This window comes from Ammospiza nelsoni, chromosome 1 (assembly GCF_027579445.1).
Source record: "Ammospiza nelsoni isolate bAmmNel1 chromosome 1, bAmmNel1.pri, whole genome shotgun sequence".
Lineage (NCBI taxonomy): Eukaryota > Metazoa > Chordata > Aves > Passeriformes > Passerellidae > Ammospiza > Ammospiza nelsoni.
Window position 1 is genome coordinate 96,468,703 of NC_080633.1, and position 27,494 is coordinate 96,496,196.

Genomic DNA, 27,494 nt, shown 5'->3' on the forward strand with positions numbered 1-27,494 from the left:
GTTTTGAGTGGAATAACACTACGGTTCTGCACTTCATGTTGAATGTGACGGCAATTAATATTCAGAGCAAGAATGGAAAATTAAAAAGAGAGCTGCTGACTGAAAGTGCTAACCCATCCAGAACAACAAAGTTCTGGAGGGATTTCCTGATCTGAAAATTTGTTAGTGTAGAACAAAGCCCAAAGAAGGAAGTCTATAAGGTTATTGCGCAGTGATTTGAAAAATTTTTGGGACATCATTCTCTGCAAAACGTGGATACACAAAGATTTTGTATTTAGGACTAGAAAAAAAGAAATTCTTGCTTTCTGTTAAGGGTGAAGTATTGGAGGATAGTGTTTTTCAACACTGTGTTTTTCAACAAGTGTTTTTCTATGTTGGATGGGTCAGCATAGTTTGACAAAGCCCCCAGGAAGACAGAACCATGTTTGTGCTTTCTTTGGTGGGCAACTTTCCCAGCAAGGTACCTTTGTGTCATGCCTGTTTTTTGAGAGGCTCTGTAGAAAAAATAACACAGCAGAACTTGATAGTAAGAGTAATAAAATATTTACAAATATGATATTCTTATGTTGGGAAAAAAACCAAACCAGTAAGCAGTGCTATAAGAAACACCATTTATTATCAGATGCTCTGGGCACCTCAGGAAACAGCACCAAAACAGGAATTAATTTGAATCTAGTCCAGTGGAAATAATCTGCTCTGGAGGAATAAGTTAGAAGTACATTTAGACTGAATAAATAGTGGGAGTAGCCTCTTTATTTGCACCATGAGAAATAAAATGAAGTTATAAGGTAGTTAGACAAAATGGTGTCTGATTCTCTTGCCCAACCTAAACTGTGCTATACTGGACAAAGGTTATAGCACACAAGATTTAACACAAGAGACTAAGGAAACCCAAAGCATCAATTAATGAGTGTCTAGATTTGGCACATCATGGCAGCATTCTTAACCCTGAGCTGCCAGGCAGTGGTGGCATCTGTTTCAAGCAAATTCAATTGCTTGAGCCACGGGGCTGCAGTGGGAAGGGGATGCACAGCACATGGGAGGGGGCCAGGATGAGAGAGGCCACAGTGCCAGGACATGACAAATGAGACTGGGACAGGCCTGGCCATGGCGGCTGGGCTTGCCCAGGCAGTGGGGCCTGCCCAAACACAAGGGGGCCAATACAGCTTGGCAGGGCTGGGGTGGTGAGGAATGAGGCTGGGAGCAGGGCAGTGGGACCCAGTGTGATCAAGACACTTGTATATTTACTAAGGGTTTGCACTGCTACCTGGCATGCTCCTGACCCAATCGAGGGATGACTCTTTGCATCCAGGTGCCTGCCTTCATAGGGAGTGCAGTCTGGAGAGAGACTGGGCTGTTATATATGCATTTCCTAGGCAGTCAGGAGGAAACATCAGGTGAAGGAAATTGCAGAGCTGTGAGTGAGTCTGTTTGAACTGATCTGACTAAACCAAAACATTTGCTGCTCTCCCATGTGAAGTGGAAATTTGTACTCTTAGATGAGAGACCTGTAAGACAAGCAGTTTAAGCTGTTGGCACTGGAAGACTAAGATGCACTAATTTTTGGAGGCTTCTTAATCAGTTGTAGAAGAGAAGCTTTAAGTAGTGCACTAAAACTTAATAAGAGCCATCTGAGTGGTGATTCTTGAAATGTTAGAGAAAAATAAAATTTAAAGGCTGAATAACCTAACAGCCAGAGATACTTTTGCAAACTTTAGATGATCTACTTCTTTGAAGAAACTCTGAAGCTTACTAACCCACAGATAATGCAAAAACCATTATTATTTTAATTTTTTAAAGTACAGCATTATACTTTTAAATTATATATAAAAGTATTATAATATATATTTATATATAATAATAAAAATTATTATTATAATTTTTAAAAGTATGTGTATATGGTGAGTACAAGGTGAAAAAATTATGTTTAAACAAGTAGAAAATATTGTTTACCTACATTAAACTAATAAAATCCCTTATGTGAAATAGTTTTCTGAGATGAAGGTGCAAGACAAGTACATGTTTGGAATCATGTATATAGAATCTCTGCTATGAAAGCATGTCAATGCACATGCCAGAGTAACACTGTCAAAACCCCCACTTTTAAATCACCATTGATCTATTCCATTCAGGTATAGAAATATAATGAAACTCAGCATCCTCAAACCAAACAGCTATTAAGAAATGTAATTTTGAAAAGGTATTAAAGAAAGTAATAAAATGTCTGTCAAAGAGAACAGCAGAATCAGGATTTGATTTCCTGTTTTCAGTGTTAAAAAGCAGAATAGTTCCAAGGAGTTGTAAATATTGCTCACTTGTGAGCATTTTTGGACTGTAAAAGAAAAAAATGAGGATGACTTGACAGAGTAAGTGTCAACTATTGGACAGTCACAGAAGTTTGAAGAAACAAATAGGACAAAGCAAAGAAATCCAGGGTTTTACCTGTCTAGAAAAACTGGTGTTCTGATATGTGAGCCTTGGCTGTGAATCCCAGTATCTTAGAAGGACCATATAAAATTGTCATCTTTGACAGACAGTATTCTCCAAGCTCCAGAACAGAAGAAAATATGAGGTATGGAGCTCTCTGTTTGTACAACATGGTCCCAGACTAGTAACAGAAAGACCAAAAATGTAGAATAATCCCCCAAAATAACGAACAAAAATGCAATAGATCGTTTGTTATCAACACTTTTGCACTGAAGTAAGGCTGATTGAAAAAAAAAAAATAGCATCCAAGCCATAGGACAGACCATTTCAGGTGACAAATTCAAGCCTCATTCGTAACATGCTTTTTAGGCTGGTGTACTTGGTGTCTGGTTGCCTTGAAGGAGTTCAATTAATGTTGCACAATCTGCTTTAAAAAAACTGTGTTTCCCAGGCCTAAATACTGGAGGAATCATCTTGAAAGTACTTTGTTAATCACACAGAGCTGAAAAAGATGCAGAATAAAGTAGGTGTCGTGACTTACCACTGAGCAACGGGACAATTTAACCCAGTCCCGTGCTTACAAGTGAATTGACTGAACCAAGAAGGAGAGTGTGTGAAATCTGGACATTACACTAGGATGAAGAGGAAGTTCTTTTCTTATGTTTAAATTACTTTTGGCAGCTGAATGATGGCTTTTTGTTTGGTTTGGTTTAAGGCGACTGAGTGTCTCGGCAGATATATTGAGTCTGATATGCTGGGATATGGTTTGAAGCTTTTCCTGACTGGCCTGATCAATCATGTTGTCATCCCTAACCTTCAGTGATTGATTAAAAAGCTGAACTCATCAGAAGTGATTCACTATGAGGAGATTATAATCTGACTATTTTACTGAGGTGATATATTATTCATAGTTTACAATAATCTTGCAGGTTTTTTTCTGAGTATGTTCAGTCAGAGATTTTTGTTGTTTTCAAATTTAAATGAAAATAAATAGTAAAACTTTCCCACTGTTTCCTTTTTTGGTTATTATTTATGGTGACCAAACAAAACTTACAGGCGACAAGAGAATTATTTAAAATATTATGTGACTGAGTATAATATGACACAGTTGCAGTGAGGCTTTATCAGTTTTGTTGCTAATGACATTGGCATTTGCAGTGACATCTCAAAACTCAGTTAATCTAATACTTGAGCAGCCCCCTCTCCTAAGTAATGTGGAGCTGATGACTTGACAAAAATGTCTTATTAAAACTTTGCAGCAAAAATGTGAAAGAAGAAGATATGGCAGTTATGCTTCTTTCAAATAAAATGTTCTCTTCAGCAAGAATGCCTCGACTATGCTAATATAACGTGTCAGTATCTATGGAAATGCTCATTCCAAAAGCTTCTATTGGCATCAATGAAAAAATGCTTAATGAAGGCAGATGGTGGTGTTTGAGTCTGTGACTTTTGGTTTAGTTCATTTTCTTTCAGGGGAACAAAGTTTCTTATCCACTGATGGTAGAAGTAATGGCTAAGAACTCTGTAAATGAAATAACCAGTAATATTGATAATTTTTCTCTCACTTTCTGATCCATTTGTTTTAGTGAAATCCACATATCAGCAAAAACAATGAGAATATTTCTCTGATTTCAAAAAAGCTATGTACAGGGAACATTTTGCATTAAATAAGAGTTTGTCATATAATCAGTTTTATTCTTTCCCTGGGGAACTCAATTTCTTATTAGTCATTTTCTTCTGCCAGTGTGGGTCTTACAGCCAGTGACAGGAACAATGGCAAATATATAGCAATGAAACCATACAAGTTGGCAGAGGCGTGCAGATGCAATTAAATTATTCCAGCTCTTTAAAATAAAATCTGATCCAATATCAGGTTGTCAGTTTGTGTAATCAGTTTCCAGCTTTTAAAAATACACTGCAGTCTTAAGCTAAAGGTCTGATTCAAAAAAATAGATTGAAATATACCCCCTGATTTCAGGGTGAGCTGTACAAAGTCCTCAATATTTTATATAAAGTACTAGGAGGGGTCATCTCCAAAGACAATGAAAATGAAGCTCCAACTCACCTCAGAATATCAGTAGCTTATTTTCTCTAATTAATGAAACTTCATGGCACTGGAGAAAGTGGCATCTTTCTTCTACAGGCTAGACATATATTTCTAAGTCAAATATTTCTTTCTAGTGGTTCCATTTCCTATCAGGTCTATATACGTTACGGTGTTGGCTGAATTTCCCACACAGAGGGATGAACAGGTATGACTGACAGCAGAATTCAGGCTTGGGAAAAATGGAAGGTTTTGGCTTCTTCCCCTGGAAGACTCAAAACAAAATGCTCTCTTGATTTCTTTTCAGTATTTATGACTGCTACTCTAAGAAATGCTTTACTATTTTATAAGGCTGGTATGCCTCCAGAAACTAAAGAATGTCAAATGATAAGCCCATAGAAATAAGATTTTATCTGTGCTGCTATATGAACAGTGTTTTTGAACAGATCAGGAATAATTGATGAATGCTGGAAATTGCTGGGAGAGCTGATATTTTGTAACCGCAGTGAGGATTAGCACACATTTCTTGTAAGAATGAAAACTCATAAAAATTACATCTCCATGCTGAAATGGGATACCCTTTAAAAGAAATACATGTGCTTATATATATGCACATGCAATTGTACATATAAATGCATATATAAAAGGCAACAGGATAGAAATAGAGAACATGTGAACAAGTGTGCAAGGCCTTTCACCCAGTAGGTATAGTTTTATCATTTTTCTGCTGTCAGATTAATGTAATATTTTTTGCTGGAGTAAATATGAGCTTCCCTGAAGAGGGGAATAGACAAAAATGTGATGTGTTACATTGCAGTATAACTTTGTGGTCTATCATATACATATATATATATATATATATATGGCATATAAATATAAATGGTGTACATATGATAGGCATATGCAGACAGTAAAGTAATGATTCATGACAAAGCATGTTGCAAGCCCTCTGTTCTTTGAGAATAATCTATCTGACTCATTTCTCTTCCTGGGAAACAGTCATATGTATGCAATACTGCCTATAATCATTGCAGGAAAATTTCATTGCATTACCTGTGACAAGGCTGGCAGGCACTGGTACACCTGTCTGAAGCAGAGTGCTTCACTTAAGTGAGAAAAGAAAAGCAAGGGGCACACTTATTTCCCTGAGTGATGCAGAGATGTACTCTGGGCTGTCTCAGCAGCTGCCCACGAGAGGCTGGCGCCAGGGTTGCGCAGTACCTGTTGCACCCCTCCTTGAGAAGGAGGATCTGGTGTCTGGGACACAGAAGCAGCTCTCTGGTGTTCCCAAATTTGGTCAGTTGCTGGGTGTTGGTATCATGACCCTGTCTATTCCCATACCTCCCTCTCCCTTGTGAGATTCCCCCATGTGGGATCTTTCTCTCTCAGCACAGTAGTGTGTATCATTTCACTGTTTTACTGAACAAACAGTAATTGAAGTGAAAAACACTGTAAAGACTATACCTTGATATAAGATATTTCCATCTCCCTACGTCTTTGTGCATCTCTGTTAGTTGCTCCATTTTGTAGAGACTAGCACAAGCAGATTCCTTAATTTATGGTATGCAAACTCCAGGATACATGGGGAAAGTAAAGTAGACTTATCTGCACTTTAATTGAAATATATTCCTCTGAACTTTTCTGGAAGATGGAAATGATGGAATATGAGTAAGAATCACTGTAAGAGTAACAGATTAAGGAAAAAAAAAGTGCTGTTGGTATACCTAATTTCATTGGCTAGTTAAAATTTGTCACAGCTATTTTTTTCAGAGGGACATTTATGCAAAGCATAACAAGGAATGAAAATATACAATAATAAAATACCTGAAAAGGCCCATTAAAAAATCTGGGCTATTATTAAACTGTAGCAGACTGCTTGAGAGCATATAATTCTTAAGCCATAAGAGTTTTAATATATTAATGAGGTGAAATTATGAGGCTTGTTGCTACTAGGATATGCACTGCTTGTGAACTTTCTGCAAAAGCAGAGGAGCTTATAAAACATTTGTTTTTTGCATATGAAAAATAACTAAAGTCAATAAAATTGTTTGGAAATAAGTATATTCGATGTCTAATACAGTGAAGCTTCTTTTTTTAGTAATTTTTTCAAGTGAAGATGCATACAGCTCTATGCTGTGTATGCTTATTGACTTTTTATACAATTTCTGGCCTAATTCACCTTTCTGTATCATTCTCTTGAAATCTGAGGAGTACCCTTGGCAGCTTGATTATGTATCATGTATCTATTGAAAATAGTACTTCTCTGTGAATTGAATATTTGATGTTGCTTTTATAATCAATTGCTTTTAAAATTGGTGGTTTACCCTAAAGTCCTTATACACTTGAATATGAAATAATAGTCTTTTATGCTCACCCCTGTTTCTTTTTAGGTAGTTTTAAAGAATTCTTTGCAAAGGGCAGTGTATCTTTTACATTGTGAGACAATTAACTTGTATGCAAGAGACATAAGTTTCTAGGAGTTTACACAAAATATGCTTGATTTCAATCCACTTAAATTATAAAATGTATACCATAATGCTTTGTTTAAAAGAGCTGAGATGGTGGCCAGATCCTTGAGGAAACCTAAAAAGATTAACGATGGAGTTTTGCCTGGCTCTTAGATTCTCACTTCCTGAATCAGTGTAGCAGAAACTTATAAGATGACACATTGACTCTGGGGAGGGAGCAGCAATGATTTGCCTTATTATTTCACATGTCAGTCATGTAATAGAGCAATACTGTGCCAAGCAGTAAAAGAAGAAATTTCTAGCTTATCTATCCTTCAGCTTGAAGAATCATTGCACACAGTTCTGAAAAAAAAAGTATGTATTTGCAAATTAGGACCTTACTGTAGGTAAGAACAAAGAAATATCTAGATCTTCTCAGACATTCTACTTGGAAGCAAGACAAAATACCAGGAAGTAGAAACAGTGTTCAGTTTGCATATTAATGGCCTTCTGAAGAAGTGCCCTGCGGATCACCAGCTCCAGAAAAATTATTTTGAGTGAATTGCTATGTACTCTTTCTCCTTCAAATGTAGAGCAAAGTTGCTTAATGTTTTTTCAGTCATTCTCAAATGTCTGTACATGTTCCCTTTGTTGTTTGATTGATTTATAGATCTATTTGCGATTTTTGGACTACGAGATGCAGAATTCCAACGAATGCAAAAGGAATTTTGTAGCAGTGTATGACGGAAGCAGCTCGGTGGAGGATTTGAAGGCAAAGTTTTGCAGCACAGTTGCTAATGATGTGATGCTGAGGACAGGCCTGGGTGTAATCCGCATGTGGGCAGATGAAGGCAGTCGAAACAGCCGATTCCAGATGCTCTTCACATCTTTCCAAGAACGTAAGACCCTAATCAATGCATCTTCCTTTCAGTTTGTTCAATGATACAAGTCCCAAAATCTGTTAATATTTTCTTCATGCAGAGCAGACACTGAAGTATGTTGCCAAACAAGCTATATAAATATTTAACCAGTTCTTATTCCAAGCATTTGTAGTGAGTAATATTTTTTAATGCAGCAGACAGACCACAAGATTCAAAACCAAGAAAGCAGGTACAAGTGGTCATGACCTGTCCAGTCATATAACTGTGACTTTTGTCTGATCCTCAAGCTACATGAAAGTTTTTCCTTACACAAGATGGAAAATAATATAACTCTGAAAGTTTTTATCAAGTCAGATCATTTTCTCTGAATTTGGTTTTTTAGATCTCATTATGATATGCATTTGAAGAATACCTTATGATTATTTTAGCACAAGTAGTGGGTGTGTGCGTATAGCAGTGAACATATGTGTCAGATATTGTTAAGCAAAGAGTTTAGGGTTTTTTTTTGTGGCAACAAAAGCTTTCTAAAATCCTTTCATATTTTGGTTAATATTCTCTTCATGTGCCTTACTTGTGTTAATATTTTATATGACATCTGGACTCAGATAATAAGCAATATAACCTGTAAAAGAAACAAAATGTAGTTCTAGCCAGTTTAAGAAAAGAAACAATCAAATCACAAAAATCCCTCAACAAAACCCAATAGCTCCAATCACTGAAAACTATTGACCCAGATAATCCTGTGAAAGCCCTGTGAGAGATATCTATTTGTTTCCTTTGATAGGAATAATACATATTTGGCCTCTTTAGAAAGGTGCATTTATTTTCACGTGCTGGTTCGTGTTAATTTTTATGTGTTTTTGGTTTGTGTATCGTGTGTCTGACAGAAAGAAAGATTTCTTTGTGACTGTCAGTGGTTGGAATGAAGGCTCAACCCACCAAACACATTCTTCATCTGTATTCTATGTGTGTGTACCCTGCAATGAGGCAACGAGTCTCTGTTGAGAACAGCCTCCGTAATTCCTTAATTATGGCTCTGATTAAAAAATTTCTGACATTTTACATGCCTGAAACTGCATGCACCACTGTACTCTCACACTCAAAGCCTTAGGGTGGATTATATTGTTCTTGCCTGCAAACCAGGCTGGGGTCTAAAAGACATTGAGAACCCTTGGTTGAGATATATTGCCCTTTTCTCATTTCTGCAACTGGAGATGTCTTGAATATTCAAGATCTGATTCATTTTTTTCACAAGGCATCTTGATCTGTTACCTTAGAAACAACTGCATAGACACTGGAGGTTCACGGCATATAAAAAGCTGGAGAATGAAGCACTATGATGACTAACTTGAACTGAAGGTTTGAATAAGTGTATGTTTGCAAAGCTCTCATATTTTAAAGGATAATAAGGAAAAATGTGGCATTTTTTTCTCTTACAATATTCCTAATATATTTACCTGACATACTACATCTTATAAGCTACTCCTTTCTTGTAAGCAGGTGATAGTTTATAGTGAAAAATATTCTGACTGAAAAATTCGAAATACTAACATAATGTGCTTTCTGTAAATTTGCTCTGAAGAGTCATTGCTCACTAAAAGCAGAAAATTTATTAAAGGCTAAATAATATTTTGAAATATGTCTACATAGCCTGCTCATAAATAGTAGAAGATACTGCATCTGTGATTTTAATGCTGGGAATTACCTTTAAAGATTTAAAGGTGATGCAGATGGTATTTTCTGTGTCTTGTCAGTTGTCCCTAAGTGCTGCCCTATGCCACACACTGGTGCTGGCTGTCAGGAGCTGGCTAGAACAGATGTCAGTGAGACACACTGAGACACAGCTCATGGCATGTAAACTGCAGCGCCTTTCAGCAGCGTGTGGGAATAATTAGATCATCTGCATGGAAGAGAAGGAATGCCAGACCTCATTCAGGGAGATGTGCATCAGGGAACAGACACCTGTGCGTCTCTTCAGGGACAAAGAAAGAGGAAAAAAATCTATTTTGTTTATATAGAGCTGAGAAAAGAATAAAATAGAAGATTACATTTATGTTGCAGTAACGCGCATGGTAAAGAGTGACAAAGTATTTTCTGTTCCTGTGGGAATGACCTGGAGGTGTTGTGATCTGTTTCTCCTATAGTTCTCATTGTGGAGTTAGGCTGTTGAGACTCTGAGTTTTCCCTTACACAAGGCTCTGTGTACTGGAAGTGGTATCTTGTGGAAACAAGCTACTAAGCCTGAGCATTGTTTTCTTTCAGTGTAAGTCTATTCAGTGTTTATTCCAGTTACAGACCCATTTCCTGGGGACTTGACATTTGTGCAGAACAGAGAGATCTTAAAGAGATTTCTTCTATGATTTTTTTTTATATGTTTCAATCAGGGTGTTCCAAATCCATTTAAAATATGTATGCATTTTTTGTTGGCATCTAAAAAGTGCTCTTATAAGTTCCCAAACTTCTCACGGTGATGCTTTCAGAGCAGCAGTGTTGTAAATATGTCTGAAGGAAAGGCATACAATGCATGAGGTTGTTAAATTTCCTGCACCAGAAAATCAGGAATGATTCTCATCATTGTCAAAATAGTAGTTGAGCTCTAAGTAACTCTTAATAACTGATTAATTCTTAATAGATGATAATTTATAGTGATGCTCTGATATTTCATGGTCAGCATTATTAACTATTCCAACTGTCATTTTGGGGTTTGACTCCTTGTGTCCTTACTTTTTTATTTTTTAAGGTATCTTCTAACCATGATCATATTTTTGTGCATGGGATTCAGTATTACACTAGTTTTTAAATATCCAGCAAATTAATATAAGAATCAGTAAAAGGTAAACAAAAATCTGGTATAATCAGTAGGTGTCTGTTCATCTGATAAGAAGACTTAAAAAATGAGTCTTTGTTTTCCCACCCACTGACTAAATGTTCATTTCATTTTCCATGATTGAAGAGTGATCTCCAGCCTGATTAATGACAGACATGCTACACCTACAGCTTCTTCAAAGAGCTGCTCCTCAGCAGACACACCTACGCTTTAGCCTAAAAGCAGATTTGTAGAACCAGGGCATATGGCATAAGAGAAGAACCCTCTGTATGCACAGCAGACAAGATATTCACTTTCTCACCTCTGACTGCCCTTTGGTAGCACGACTTTTGTGCCCAAAACCCTGCACCAGAAACCCCCGACCAGAAAGACTTCATTCCTTCCTTATTGTCCCGTTGAGCTCAAAGTCTTTCTTTAGAGCCCTGTCATATGCAACTTTCCTAATGAAGCACAAGTTCTATCATTCTTATTTTATTGCTATGAACAAAACTCATATTTGGACAGAAGTCCAAGGCCATGCTTAGAAGAGTAGTGTCCAGTTTGATCAAGGAACAGCACTTAAGTTCTTGTTGACGGACTTGAAGAGGATCACCCAGCATGGGCAGTTCTTTAATGGGGAAGAGGGACTGCAGGTATGCAGCGCTAGGGACTGTGTTTTTGTGACAAAGCTAAGTACTGAAAAAGGGAACGGCAAGTTGTTTAGTGCAACCTGTGGAGAAGCAGTTTCTTTTTGCAAGGACTTAGGCATGTAAACAGATTGCAACTTTGCTGGTTTTGCTCTCTGCTTCCACACTAATATTTTAAAAGGAAACCATTGGGATTGTCTTGTTACTGGTGAGCACTCATCTGTGATTTTCTTCCCTTCTGTGCTATTTGCAGCTATCTCTAGTGAAAAACCCTCACTGGCTAAGCATCCCAGTGACTCTCTGACCCTGAACAAAATAATTCTTTATGGTGCCCAGAGTGTATTAACAGAACACAGGTTGGAGCTCTGAGCACAGGCTCCTGACCTGCCATTCTCTGGTGAGTTTGTATATCAAAAAGAAAATCCTGAACAAAAACCCATGAAACCACACATTGGTGTTTTTGAAAGACTAGATTATTGATCTGTATATGATAGTAACTACCCATAAAAGTTACATTTATCTTTCACAGAGCTATCTGAAAGTGACTGAGAAAGCATCAGTATTAAGTCCATCTCATTTTCAAGTTTCTCATAGCTGTATTTTAACAAGCCTTTTTTTTTTTTTATTAGTGGCAAATTATTGTATTGCACAATCCTATAACAATCTTAATAATTTTATTATTTTAATAAAGCAAGTGAAACTGTCTCTCAATAAATATTTTTCCTTGAAGAGACTGATAGGCAACTTCTGTTTCAAAGATGATTCAAGGAACATCTGAAGAATTTAAATTTTCCTTCTCTTATGGAGGAAAGTCTTATTTTTCATTAAAGAACAATGGGAAAATCCAAATGATCTGTACGTAAAGAATTCGTGTGTGCAGAGCATGAGGCAATGAGCTATCTTGAGGAGAGGAGGAGTAGGTGTGAAATTTCCAACAACTTCAGTGTAAAATGTTTCTCACATCTAACCATTGTTAAGATTTCAGAGTTTTCCCATTCACCCTTAGGAGGAAGCAAGACCTTTCAAAAATATTATGACAAGAAAGGAAAGGGAGAAAGGAGGGAGAGAGATAGGCCTAAAAATAACAAGTAGGGTAGGACATTTGTCTAAGATTATCCCATCCTGGCCTGAAATCCCTGCCTTGAAACAGGCTCAAAGGGTAAATCCACAGAGTTCAATGAAGTACAGCATAGGCACCCAAGCTGGCTGGCTCAGCTAGTTCTCACCCTGGAAGCAAAGGAGCTGCACTAACTGTGGATGGTGCTGAGAAATAGTGAGAAATGCACTCAAGAAAGCGTTGCACTGAAGAGGAGCAGCCAGGCTGCACACCAGTTCCATAACATAACAGATCTGCTTTTAGCTCCATCTTGTAAGAATATTTTGGCCTGTCCATGACTGCAGTTGATATCCAGAGTATCCTGCAATGCCCAACAAAATGATTCTTAATGCACAGAGATAGTGTGTTTTGTTACTTATGTAATAATATCTCAATGGTATAATAATTATTAATAACATGGAATATTTAATTTCTATACTGAAATGAACTGTATGGAAGAACTATTAATACACTTTATATTTCTCTCTCTTAGGGCTATTCGGGATTACAATATTAAGGTTTTTTAATAAATTAAAAAGTGTAGATTATGGGCACCTGTATTTCTAAAACCTTCCTACAGTAAGAAAATATAGGCTACTACATTGGTTTAATTTTTAAGAATTTTGAAAGCAGTAACCTTCAAATACCAAAGAGAAGCTTTTTTTGAATACTGTGGTGGAAACCTTCTGGAAATACAAATAATATAAGTATCTCCTAATTTGTTCTAGAAACAGAACTTTTTTACATATGTTCAGATGTACTAGAAACAGAACACATTTACATTCTCAGTAACAGAGAGAGGGTTGTTATCGTTACAGTTGGGGTTTTTAAACATTTCCTATACCTGAAAAAGACCAGTATAGCATATCTATTCCTGTTAACATGCTTATATATCTTCTAGGATGAGAGCACCATCTTGTGTTCAGTGTAAATAGCGCTGTTGCAAAGCAGGAAATGTTGCATATACAATGAATTCAAGAACTATAAAATTTGTTTGAATATTAAGATACAAGGTACTCTTACATATAGCACACACAGCCATAAAAAGAAAATATTTTCATTAAAAATAATGCGGAATGCAAATGTTTAGTATTTTTAATATTGTATATATGATTTTATAAAAACATTTTATATAAAATTAATTATTGTTTAAATTATAAACTAGAAAGAGAGCTTTTAATAAAATTTTTCTTTAATTATTGATTTAATTTAGAATATAGTATTTTAGTCCTGTAAAAATCAAAGAATTTATTAGAGACCTTATCAAAATATATCAAGTTGAATTATATGTGTAGTTCTAATTTTCTCAGTTGTGTTACAATTATTATTAATTATTCATTGTGCTGAGTATGCTATCTCACTTCTAGGCCAGTACCTTGGTAGAGCTTGACTCAAGGCAGCTTTGAGGCACAGGAGAAATAATACAATTGTGTGTTCCCAGCTGTTACTTTTGATCTAAATATAATCAGGGGTTTTTTAAGAGCCATGGAAGGGATGGAAGGGACTCCAGGATATGGTCTAGTCCAATCCTTTTGCTCTAATCAGGGTCAGCTACAGCATGTGACTCAGGGCTGTGCCCAGCTGGGTTTTGAATATCTTCAGTGATGGAAACACCACAACCTCACTTGGCAAACCAGCTATTGCACACTGTTTGACCAGCCTCAAAGTAAAAGTTAGTTCTTGCATTTAAAGGGAATTTTCTATATTTCCTTTAGTGCTCACTGCTTTCTGTCTTGTCACTGGGCATTGCTGAGAAGAGCCTGGCTCTGTGTTCTTCACTCCCTCCCAGCGGGTGTTTGGATGTATTGACAAGAGCCTGCTCGAAACAGTCCCAGCTTTCTCAGCCTCTCCTCTCACCTCCAATATCTCAAGCCTTTAAAGGCCTTCATGGCCTCTTGCTGGGCTCACTGCAGGCATCTCTGTCCCCCGTGTGCAGAGGAGCCCAGAACCTGACACAACACTGCAGATGTTGTCTCTCCAGTGCTAAATAGAAGGGAAGCATCAAACCTCTTGGCCTGCTGACAATTCTGCTTTTAATGCAGCCCAGGACGGTGGTGGCCTTCTGGGCCACAAGGGCACATTGCTGGCTCAAGGTGATTTTCAAGGTGACCTTATTGCATACCAGAACATTTTCTGCAAGCTTGCTTTCTAGTTGGTCAGTCCCCAGCACATACTGGTGCATGAATTCATTCCTCCCAAGGCACAGACATTTCCCTTTGTTAATCTGCTTGAAGATCCAGTTTACCCAGCCCATTGAGGTTTCAGTCAGCAGGACTTTTCAGAGATAGCCAAGAGTGGCTTCTCAGTGATGTGAGTCACCTACTGGGGGAACCATATTAGGACCCAGGAGTTCATGTCTGTCCAGTTGATTGAACCTTCCTTAACCTTAGCTCCTTCCACTCAGAGAAGTCATATTTCTGCTGGGATCATGCTGCCCTACTGCCACCACTTATATGTATCCTTTCTAACTTTGAGCTTAGTCAAAGTTATTGACTAAGCTCAAGTTATTGACTTGATCATAGTCCATCCATGCAGGATTACTGCAACCTTCACCTGATTTTTGGGCACTCCAGATATTCAACTGCTGAGCTCGGAGGAGGTGATCTTGCAGAATCAACCAACTCTCCTTGAACTTGTATCTTTCCAGGACCACCTCCCATGGCATTTGTCCCCCCATACCCCTCAACAGTGAACTTTTGCTCTTCTGAGGCCCAGAATTATGACTGTGCTTTTTGGTTTGTTCCGTCTTTGAAGCATCCCAAACTCCATCATCTCATGCTCCTGACATTCACCTTCCCAAATGATTCTTGTTTAACAAAAGTATGAGGAACAGCAGAGCTGCTCTCATCAACTCTTTGATTAGCTGTGTCAGGAAGTTATCGATGCACTCTGGAAACTTCCTGGCTTGCTTGTACCCGGCTGTGTTGCCCTCTACAGATTTTACGTGGTTCAAATCCCCATTAGGACCAGGGCCTGTGATTGTGAGGCTTCTTCCAGCTGCCTGAAGGTTTCATTGACTGCTTGTTCCTCATCAAGTAGTCCAGACACTAAGTATAAAGTTGGTAGCTTTCCACTGGGCTTTCCACTGATCATGACCAAAAAGTCACTTGGCTCCTCACCTGGATGAGCTCTCTGCATTCCTGCTCTCCTCTATAAAGGGCATTTATATAGTGATGGGTGAGACCATGGAGTGATAGAGGACGGCTTCTGGTGTGTGGAGAGGTTTGTGCTGCTTTATCTAGTTGAAGTTAATGATAGCAGTAGTTTCCTTTTGTGAAAACATCTACAAGCTTGCTGTCACATACTGCTTGATTCCACTGTCATGCTGGATTCTGTAACAGCTTTAAGACTGCATCAGGACCAGATCCATCTTGTTGTGAAAGAATCTAGTTTTCCATCAGTTCATTTATCTTTTTTGTATTACTAGAATGTCCTTGATGTAGCATCCCAAGACTCCTTTGCTGAGCCTTTTTTTTTGGGCAAGAAAGCAAATTTTTCCAATGTATAACAGGACTGACAAGTTTTCAGCTACCCTTTATGCTTTCATTCATTTCAACAAAATACCTTAATTAGAATAGGGAAAACATATTGACTTCTTGTCCAGTTAAATCACTCTGCGTTCATGGGACCATAGAGAGAACCTGGCTATTTTTATTTTACAAACATGAACAAGGGGGGGCTGTTTGTCATTAGTTTTCTGAATTTTACATTTGAGTTTCTCTCATGCTAAGTTTGCTGTAATGTTCTGAAATTGCTTTGCTTCACTATTCATCTTGTTTTGACATTTATTCACATACTATTTTTTTTCTCCATCATTCAATAGCACAATTTCAGAAAACTTAAATTTCCATTCTTTTTTCCTCCTTTCTCTTGCTTTTCATTTCCAGAGATCCCTGTCACCTATTTGCAGAATTATTCCTTCTTAAATCTGAAAAAAGGTCTTTTTTAATTGCTCTTTATTTTTCTCTCATCTGTGAAAAATTTTCTAATTTTTTTTTCATTTGATAGAAAATCTCACTATTTCTTTTAGTGCAGAATAAAATAACCATTTGACACTTTTTTTTTTCCCTGTAGATGCCTCTCTTTCTTTGTGTTATTTTCACTTCCTTGCTGCCTTCTTTTAGTTCTTCTTTTCTACTTATCACCACTATGCTTCTGAATTCAAACAGCACTCTGTCCTTCTGACTTCATTTCTAAGATCCTTCATTCCACTTGGAATGTTTTGTGGCATTTTGGTTGGGGTTTTTTGTGTTTGTTTTCTTGTTGGTTGTTTGTTTGTTTTTTTTGTGGGCTTCATCGTATAACCTATATTAATCCTGCAAATGATTGTTTGTTTGCTTTTGGTTTTTAATATTTCCCCATTTTTCCTGTGTCACTTTGTGAAGTTTCTCTGTTTGATATTTGAGTCTTTTTTTGGATACACTTTGTATTTTGAATGCATGCCTCTTTAGATCTTCTTAGGTTTCTCACTTCTTTTTACTCAGAGTAGGCAGTGAGACTGTTCCTGCATGTGGGAAACATCCTAAAAGATCCTCACCTTGCCTGGTAACAGGGATTGCAGCCAGAGCGTGAAAGGACGATTATGCCTTTGATGTGTTATCTACGTGATGTGTCACATCAGGATGTGGCACAGCATCCTCCAGGCTCAGCCTTCATTGTCCCCAAATGACAGCAACAGATAGATAAGGACTGTCCCTAAATATCCTCCCTTTCTAATATTCACATGTGCTCTTCTGATCTGCCCAGCATAAAAGTAGAATCCTTTCTGTAACAAACTTAAAATGTGACCAGACTCCCTGCACTTCAAGAGATGGTATCCCAGATTTAAAAACAAAAATTGAACAGTGGACAGGCTGCTTGATGTCTTCTGGCTAAGAGATAGATTGTATATATAGTGTTTTATCTGAGTGAGGGGTTACATGTTTGGGGTGTGCTTTTTGATTTTTATGGCATTTATTCTTTGCTTAACACACCATAACTGCTCCAAATATGCCAGTTATGGATATCTTAAACACTTATTGGTAAGTAGATTTATTGACATGATCTATTGAGTCATACAAATCCTTTGTGCTGTCCTTCATTTGCAAGCCACTAAATCATTCTCTCTGCTATGCGTTTATGTTGTCATAGGAACTGCTTCTAAAGTTGCAGAGGAGAACAATTTCCGTGAAGTATCAAACTCGAAGTTTCAGTAATACTGTGATAGGAGCATCATAGCTGCTTTCTGATTAGCTAGGGGTCTTAGTTTATTATTTATCTCTCCCTTAAAAATAATTATAATAACACTTTTGGGTTGCTTGAAATAAAAAAATAAATACATAAGGAGTTAATTTTTGACAATTTACACTGACAAAGTTTGTAGCTCTTCTAAGTTATGGAAGTCTTTCTCTTTTAAAGAAGAGATATGAGGAGTAATTTATCTCTACTATATTATGCACTTTTGGAGCAATAGCTTCTCAGCCCCAACACCTAACGATCTCCCAATACTTCCATAAACACCACAGTTTAGCAGCATCTTCAGTACCTTCCAAAGGTTTTCAGGCAATTTCTTCATAGTAATAAAACAGAGCCATCAGTAAAACCATTTTCCTGCAACTTTAATCTGCATGATTCTTCCGGGCCATGGAAGAATAGCCTTTTTTATGATTAAAAGGTTTTTTAAATAATTTTACTTTCTCTGTGTATAGCTGGTCAGACACCATTGATATGTGCCATCAAGTACATATCTTGTTTGAGTCACAAAAGTTTTCTTATAAAATTGAGGTTTCAGCAAAAAATTTAGAAGATGTTATCTGTCACTCATTGGATCAGTCTGGGATACAGTTAACTCTTTTCATAGCAGCCCATAGGGTGATATGTTTTGGATCTGTGGTTAAACTGTTGATAACACATTGGTGACTTCCTAACAATGTTTAGAATCCAACCTGCTACATCCAAAAGAGTCATACTAGGGGAAGGTTCAGTCATTTTTGGCAAAACTGCGAGCTTCCTGCCACAGAACAATAAAAGAGTTTATGGCTTGACTGCTCTCCATGTTGCATGTCAAATAATTAATATGCACAAGGAATATATGCTGTATAGCTTTGTCCTATTATAGAATACATGTCCGCTCCTAGATGTCTTTGTAGAGGAGAGCTGAATGGTTTGCTAATTTAATATCCATTGTCATTTTTCTCATTTTTAGCCCCTTGTGAAGCCAACACATTCTTTTGCCACAGTAATATGTGTATAAATAATACACTGGTCTGCAATGGACTCCAGAACTGTGTGTATCCCTGGGATGAAAACCACTGCAAAGGTAACATGTAGAATTGAAAAAGTTGGCATTTGCACTGCATGAGATACAGCATATAATCTTCAGTTTCTTGTTAAGTATGTGCCAAATGGGTGAAAGCTCAGAAGAGTGATTCAGAGAGACCATACATTAAGCAATAGAGAAAATGAAGGAAGGTAAAAAAATGCCAGTGGATTTTACTTTCAGTGTTTTCATATTTTTTTTCTCTGATGTTGCATTGGTTATGTCCTGCTGTCTGTTTATGCACTTCTAGGAGGCTTTCTGATCACTTGGTCCCTGCTTTCCATACAACCTAAAGTATAATTAAATGTAATCTTTTGGTTCTTTTGACATATTTGCCTTTGTAGTGGAGTAATATATGAGTAGCAGGTGTCTTTTAGCTGCATGCTATGCCCATAATAGTAGTCTTATAAAGGAAGGTGGAATTAACACTGTAAGAAAGCAACCAAATCTACCTATAATCTTGTGAAATTGAAGTGCAAGGAACAAGCTTGTAAATACTACATCTGGGAATCAGATGTAATTTTTATTTCATAGGCAGGGAGTGATGTTCCTATCCATGATTTCTAAATATTTCTGTGGTTCTGTTACAAAAACCACACAAACAAGCTCCAAAACAGCATCTGTGCTGTCTTCAGGGAAAAGAGCTTAGCAAACTTACATTGCAGGCTAGGGAGAGAGTTCACTTCTGTCTTGTATCCCCCTGTCTCCCCCCTACTGAAGATTTGTTCCTGAAAGCATGGGATATGCCAAATTTAGGAACCAATCAAGAAAAAAATTCAGAATGAAGTGGATTAGCAGTCAGCCCATAAATCTACTGAAGCCTGTAGAATCCTGACAAGCAGTGAAATAGGGTAAAACACAAATGAAAACGTACACTTCAAAAGAACACAGCTAAACTGTGGCATAGCTAAATATTCTTCAAAGAAAATTAACAGACAATTGGGAAATTATTATTCATTCTCTAGTTCTTAACAATAGAGGAAAACAGAAAACTTTCATCACTCTGCAATTTCCAGAATGATTTTTGTCTTTCCTTCGTCAAGTATCTTTTATCAGGTCTTGTGCATTTATCCTCTCTTGTTTTTCTGACTACAGAAAGGAGGTTTGCTGATTCCAGCAAAAATATTGCTTGCCGCAGTGTTGCTTTTCCTAACTCTGCTTTTTCTCCAGAGTCTGTGTCAGTCAATTAGAGAAACACTGAGTGAATCTGCAAGCTTAGACAATGATCTACTGAAGAGTTAAGTTTTGGTAACTAGGAGATTTTGAAGAGATGAATGCTACTCTTTTGGTGCCAATAATCTCCATTTCAAAAGCTTTTTCTTAATTCCCTTTATATGTCTTGGGTTGCCAGGAAAAATAACACTAAACTGGATGTTGAAACTTAACCACAGTTGTCTTGCTATGCCTGAGAGAGACTGATGCAAACACTTTCAACTTGAATTTCTACAAGGCTCAGTCACCATCTTGTGCCTGCAACCTTGTGAAAGCCAGTCACAGAGAAAGATGCACAGAAGGAGGGGAACTAGTTTTATTTTATTATTTTAATGTGTTTTTCTGCCTTATTCACAATGCAGAATTTGCTGATTAACATATTAGAGGCTTCTGAGCAAAGGGTAGTAGGTATGATCAGCTTTTGGATTTTTATGCCTGTTTAGAAAGGTTCTGGTAATTAATGGGGGAGGGGGGAACAGAAATAACTTGCACAAATTTGCTTTTTTTTTCCTTTCTGAAATCTAAATTTGAATAACTTTTCTATTTTCTCCTGATTTAGCTTTTTCATTGAATGCTGCCAAAATTCCTACTCAGCTCACAAATATTAGACTTAAATCCTGTAAAATCTTGTTCTTTCATAGGACCTAATGTCTTAGCTGCATATATTTACTGGGAGAGAGAGAAAATAATGAAGAGAACATCTGTAAAAGTCTTGGGGGTTTTAGCAGCCAAATGGAGTTCAGAGGTGACACTGAAGCCATCTGCTTGTTATAGTGGTTGTTTTTTACAAAAAATTAAAATAATTATGTTGTTTAATTAAACTTGCAAGATACCCTGAATAAATAAGTTTCTAAGAGAATAGACACATAAAGGATTTGTGTGCTGCTTATTTGGCTTTCACAAATATCTGATTTCTTCCCCTTTTTTGTTGGTGAGATTGATTAAATGAACTCAGAAATAGACTAGGCTCAGCCTTGCAGTAATCTGTGAACCCATCATAGTTGTTTGTATTCTTGAACTGCAATTAATGCTGTGCTTTTTTTGTTTTTTTTTATTCCCTGTTGCACAGAAAAAAGAAAAGCAAACCTATTGGACCAACTTACCAATACCAGTGGGACTATAATTGGGGTGACATCTTGCATTGTGATCATCCTCATTGTTATCTCTATTATAGTACAGATCAAGCAGCCTCGTAAAAAATTTGTCCAAAGGAAAGCAGACTTTGATCAAACAGTGTTCCAGGAGGTGTTTGAGCCTCCTCATTACGAGTTATGCACCCTTAGAGGGACAGGGACTGCAGCTGACCTTGCTGATGTTGCAGATGACTTTGAAAATTATCATAAACTGCGGAGATCCTCTTCAAAATGCATTCATGACCATCACTGTGGATCACAAGTGTCTAGTCTTAAGGGCAGCCGTAGTAACCTCAGCACAAGAGATCCTTCTGTCTTGACAGAGATACAACCCCAGCCTGTAAAACCACTTGTTCAGCCCATGAACAGGAGAAACATCCTTGTCATGAAGCATAGCTACTCACAAGATGCTGCTGATGCGTGCGAGATAGACGAAATTGAAGAGGTGCCAACCACAAGTCACAGGCTGTCCAGACATGATAAAGCTGTTCAGCGGTCAGTATCAATAGATTTTTGATGAAGACTAACTATTGTGTAAAGACTTGATTGCCCAAACATATTCATTCTTTGATCATTAAAGACATATTTTTTTCCTTCTTTATTTATTGTTTAAATTTCTGTTTCCTGATAGCACATGCCATTATATTATCTATTTCTGTCTCTCTTTCTCATCTCTGGTCCTCTTTCCTGAAGGATCCTGTATCTCTGTTTTACCTTTCTACTTTCTTTCTTTCTTTTTCTTTTACTGTTTTACATATACCCCTGTGCATACACACACAGGTCAACAGAGAACAGGTACAATTTTTAAAAACCAAAGAAGACTGTGTGAGTTCAGATTTTTGGAACAGCCACATTACATTTCCTTGTAACTGAAGTGGCCTTGAATATCACCCACTGTTGGTCTAACCATCTCTAAACAAATTCATCAATAAATAAAAGATACATGTATCCATTTTGAGGCATGGCACAAGAATGAGGAACACAGTCCTGGGGCAAGGAAACCCCTTTCCTCATGGCACATTACCTTTTCTGTAATGAATGACAGTATTTCCAAAACTTAACTGTATCTGTTCCATTATTGATCACAGAATTTTGGTTTGTCAAATAAACATGGATAGATAGATTAGAACACGAGACCACATAATGAACACATATATATTTATATATAAAAATGAATTAAAGGGAATATTTCTAATCAATAAAAAAGAAAAATCAAGCATAATATTTTTAATAAAAGAACTATTTCTTCTGTATATTGCACTTTGAATCACTGTAAATACGAATGATTAACAGTTTACAAGTAAAAGAAAAAGAAAACAAAAAAAATTATGAACAATTTATTTGAAAAAAAGTAAATTACCTTTTATTAATAGATTTGTGTTTTCTCTTGCATGCACTATTTATGCATTTCTTCTTATAGTTTACATACCCTCCATATTTTCTTTGCACATTAAGGCATTTCTTTATCTTAAAAATAGACAGGTTTTTGGTTATTTTAATCCAATTGCATGTCTGTGTAAATTACTTCATGAGTAATATCAGACTATCAAAGTGTACTGTTTATAAAGTATCTATATGCAGATATTTATTTTCTTCTATGCAAACACTATTATTTTGAATGAAATAGCCGTAACATTCCAGTTTCTGCCTCATTGGGTCTCTAAGCAAACATGAGTCTGAGTACAACACAACTAGGGTCTAAGAGAAAAGCCTGAGGTAAGTAAACATATCTATACAGCAATTGAACCATCTGTTGCTTTCCATTTTATTTGTTACATTGCTAAAATGCATATATAGGTCTCAAATTGTATGTCATCTTATACAGAAACAGGTTTGAATCTTAAAAAAACTGAAAGCCAGATGACCACTTCAGCATTGCAAACTAAACAAAATCTGTTAGTTCCTTGTTCTTGACAGAATTGCAGTCAGCCCTTAGTAAGAACTATCTTAATTCCAGCTGCATAATAGTCATGTGCTTTGCATGGCTTTTGCATTTCATTTATTTCTTTCTTAATTAATATTTATGGAAATAAATGTTAGAGCCTCAGTATGTGAAATAGAATGTAAAACTTGGCCATTTAATTCAGGTCAGTAAGATGTGGAAGTATTTGTTTTCAGTTAATTTTTTTCTCATCCAATCTTGTGAAGTGTTGGGGGAAGAGTGTGTGTTAGTACTTATAAATTTAGAGGTTCTGTAGCACTAAGGTTAATGTTTCAAATTAAACTTACTTTCTCGAGTATTTTCTTAGACTTTGCATTTTGCATAATTTTTATCAGCACTTAATAAACATAATTTCAGATGTTTATAATGGAGCTATGGATAACTGCTAGTCTGTCAGTTTATATATGTGTATATATAAACATAGATATGCGTATATACATTTTTATGTGTATATATGTATAAAGCAGTTTTACAGTGAAATAATCTGTTAATGGTTTTATTGCCTGTAGATGGTTTAAGTAAATATTTTTCTGCATTTTTTTTCCTCAGAGACAGCATATTTTAACTTAGTTTTGATTTCAGAAAACTATTCATGCAGTAATGCAAACTCTGAATGGAGAAATCTATGATGAACTATCTCAGCTCTCTGAAAGAGAGAGTGGACAATCTTCCAATTTAATTTAATTGCCTTTATGCAAACCTAAGAGGTATAGACATATATATACCTCCTTAGCAAGATATTCCCATTGCACAAAAATACATTTCTTTTTTAATCTGGTTTCTGGCCACAAAGTGCTCCTTAGTTATTAAATATATTTGCAGATTCGCTGGAAACTTTAGGAAGAAATTAGTTCCTGAGATTGTCCTTTTATTTATTTATTTATTTATTTATTTATTTATTTATTTATTTTAAGTCATAGTTTTCTTTAAGTTAATCTATGTCTGTTATTTACTTCTGTGTTGTGTGATATGCGGAAGAAGATTTACATTGAACTTTTGTTGTATGTACATTGTTTTCATTATATAGACTGCTTGAGAATAGTGCGCTCCTGGGTGATTTTGAACATGCCACAGTGAAATGTGAAACTATCGTCCTTGGAAACACCAGCTAGAGGTTTTATGGACTCTGACCAGCTATTCTCTTATCATGAAAAAATTCAGCAGTGTTGAGTAAAATTACTAGAAGGCAATAAGACTTTGGTTATTATGCTTATCAGTCATTTATCTTTTTGTTTTTCTCTCTTCTTTTTGTTGCAAGTAAAATTCCCAATTTCAGGAACAATTTATTGAAATCAGGTATTTAGCCATTCATAATCACTTCAATAGAAACGTTTGTTGGATAAGCATCTAGCAATATGACTGAATTTGACATTGAGAAATTAATCTGCATGTATGTTACTGAATATTTGAGTTGGCAAAAATCCCTTTATTAGATACATTGTAAAAAGCATGCATTCACAGTTATTGCTGTTACTGTTCCATTTCTGTGTCATATGCTTGCTACTTGTAACTTTTATATAAAAATACATAAAATAATGTATAATAATTTCGTACCTTGAGTTTAATGCAATGTTTTCTTTTACCTAATTTACCAATCCTCAGGAGATTAAGCTCAAAATGTAGTTTCTAGGAAGTTGAAACACAGATAGAGCAGAGAAACAACTGTCTCTCATCCCTCAATTACTGAACAGAATACATTAATTTTTAGAGATTTGAATGAATTCATAATAGGCGGATCACCTAATTTCAGTTAAAAGCTGTGTGATAATCTATGTATTCCATTCTGTACTCTTAACTAATTTATTTCCACAACATTTATTAGGAAGTTTGCTTCAGTAGAGTAGCAGATTTTTGTCAGTTACACAAATCTTATGGTTGGGTTCCAACTTTAGAAATACAGACACAAACCATTTCCTTATGCAAGATGAAATTATGTCTGTAATTCCAGCTGTTTTAGTAACCAACACCAAAATCAAAATTGAGAAGTTACGTTTTTATAGAATTACTATAGTTTGAAGAGCCACTAGTATGTAAAGCTGAAAGCCTCCTCAGCTAAGAACTCAATAGCCATGCATAAAATCATAGTATCATTATCAATTTAAAGTCTATCTTTCACGTTCCCTTCCAAAACAAAGCTCAGCTCCTTCTGAATTATCTTGCGTCACTCATGGTTCTTAGGTTTTTCTGCTTAAAAATGTTGCTAGATTTACTAGAAAAATTGTAAAGAATTCCAAATATGTTCCTCAACTATAAGTACATGGGGAAAAAAGAAAACCTAAAAGACTGATGTAAAAAAATAAGGTGATCTATATGAGCTATTTAAATATATATTTGTATAATTAAAATACAGAAAATCTGATTTCTAAAACTGTGACATAATAGTGACATGAGAAGAAGGGTTTAAGGTATTTGACTAACTTTTCTATTTACAAGGTATTTTAAACTTTTTTTTTACCTTGAATAATTTGTTTTCACATATTAGCTGAAAAACAGTCCTCTCTCTTCTGCAGTCATTGAGTCATTGAGTCATCCCCCAGTTACATGGGTTTGCAGCATGCACTAATAGTTCATTTCCAGATCAGTATCTCTTCACAAGTTCATATGATTTATCCCTGTTTTTTTCCTTAACCTTTCCAAGTCCTAGTTCATCATCCCCTTTTTAAGTATATGTTAAAATATTTGCCATGTCCATGTTTAAAATGGATGCACCCATGCGTCCTTTATAAAATAAAAGTAGAATTAAAGGCTTGGTAATAGAAATACATATACATGCAGACACTTGTGTGTATATTTATAGATATTTAATATTGGAGATAGTGTATAAAATAAGGAAAAATCTAAATATGAGTTTAGTTTTGAATGAATTACATTGTTCACATATTAAAATGCTGAACTTGTTTTTTAAAGTTGCTGTATAATTATATCTAAGTGCCTCAATCCCACTGTTACATGGTGTTTGTCTAGTCCCTCCTAGACAAGTACACAATAAAATTAAGATTTTTCCAGTGAAGTGTTAACTGAAAGAACTGAACTGGAGAAGTCATGGATATTAATAATTATATTGCATGGGCATCCTTCTTTTCTTTTAAAAATATCTAATTCCACCACAGAAAGAGGAGGGAGAAACATAAACTGCTGTGTAAATGGAACAAGTCAAGCCAAGTGAGAATGTTAATGCTTGATCCTGGAAAGTCCTTTAGAAACATAGTGTCTAATAGCTACATATACCCTTAACCAAACAAACTACTGTAAGTAAAAAATGCATGTATACTGGAGTAACGGGGTCAAATTATATCTATTCAAATATAAACAAAAATTAATTCAAACACAGATAAAATACTATAATTAAAATATTTAATTTCTAGTAATTGAATTCTTTCTGTAGTCAGTGTGAATAATAGCCTAGTCCACCATACTGCAAACAGTAAAGATAATATTTGCTTCTTATCACAAAATAGTAGAATATTTTAATGTGATCTATGAAACTCAAAATATTTTAAAAAAGGGGTTGCTGCTGGGGGTAAATAGTTTTCCTTTCTTATCAGTATTTTTCATTATTAGAAATCCAGTTGTTTAAAACCAGAAGGAAGTTCAAACAAGCTTTAAATTTTATGGAAAGGACGTTTGGGTTAAATTTACAGTTGCATGTGTTAATATTGTATAACACAGTGAATTACTGAGGATTATCTGAGCTACCAATCCTAGCTTCATGCAATTTACCTCATGTTTGCCTTAAACTAAAATTAAGAATTATATTTTCTTGATAATTTTGCTTTGACTGGTGCAATGAGTGTGATCTACAGCTATGTTTACAGTATGGTTATTTCTTACATACTTTTTTAAAATGAGGTTTTCTTATCATAGTGCATTGAAATATTATTTATAGTTTTGTGGTCAGTTTTTTTTTCCTCTCCATGGATACAGTATTATGGATATACTTTTCTTTTTGCATGATAGTTGAACAGCCATGCCAAACCTTTTTTCTCTGCTCCAGGAAATATGGTCTTTGCAATTTGTCAAGAACTCTCTGCAGCATCACTTAAAAAACTCAGGAAGTTCATACTGTAAATCATCCTCATTTAAACTTTTTCTATCTTCACAATTCTAAAAACAGCTTGGAAAAAAAAAAGACTCTGATAAATGTTTGCACCTCATCCTTCAATTTTTCTCAATTTTTATGCTGGAGATATTCTCTTGAACCTATCAACAATGTAGCCAGTAAAAGGGAATAAGAGAAAGTAGGAAGATTTCTTGTTAAAGAGAAATTGTTAGCCCCCACACCCCTCCCACACCCCTCAAAAAAATCAGACAAAGAAAAGAAACACAGAAAGGTAGTATAATTAGAAGAAGAATATAAAGGACTTTTGCTCATACCTATTCCCAAATTTGCAAACATTTTTAGGACAGATAAATTCTTTAACCACCAAATAAAAGCATTCTGTTTATGTCCAGCTCCAAAGGACATAATTAATACTTCACAGAACACTGTCCTACAGACAAAATTTGGGGATTTTGGTGTGTCTTTTACTTTATGTGTTAATCTCCCTGATACCACAAAGAT

General features: G+C 35.9%; 1 protein-coding gene across 2 annotated transcripts in view; it reads left to right on the plus strand.

The window, feature by feature from the left end:
• The window catches only part of NETO1 (neuropilin and tolloid like 1), a 62,767-nt gene extending 38,281 nt beyond the window's left edge, over positions 1-24,486 (plus strand). For both annotated transcript variants that reach the window (XM_059475297.1, XM_059475305.1), the window contains exons 7-11: positions 7,589-7,817; positions 18,533-18,646; positions 20,928-21,486; positions 22,633-22,707; positions 23,961-24,486. In XM_059475297.1, coding sequence (XP_059331280.1) covers positions 7,589-7,817; positions 18,533-18,646; positions 20,928-21,486; positions 22,633-22,693 — 963 coding nt within the window. In that variant the 3' untranslated portion in view covers positions 22,694-22,707; positions 23,961-24,486. The remainder of the gene's footprint in view (positions 1-7,588; positions 7,818-18,532; positions 18,647-20,927; positions 21,487-22,632; positions 22,708-23,960) is intronic.
• Positions 24,487-27,494: the final 3,008 nt, after the last annotated feature.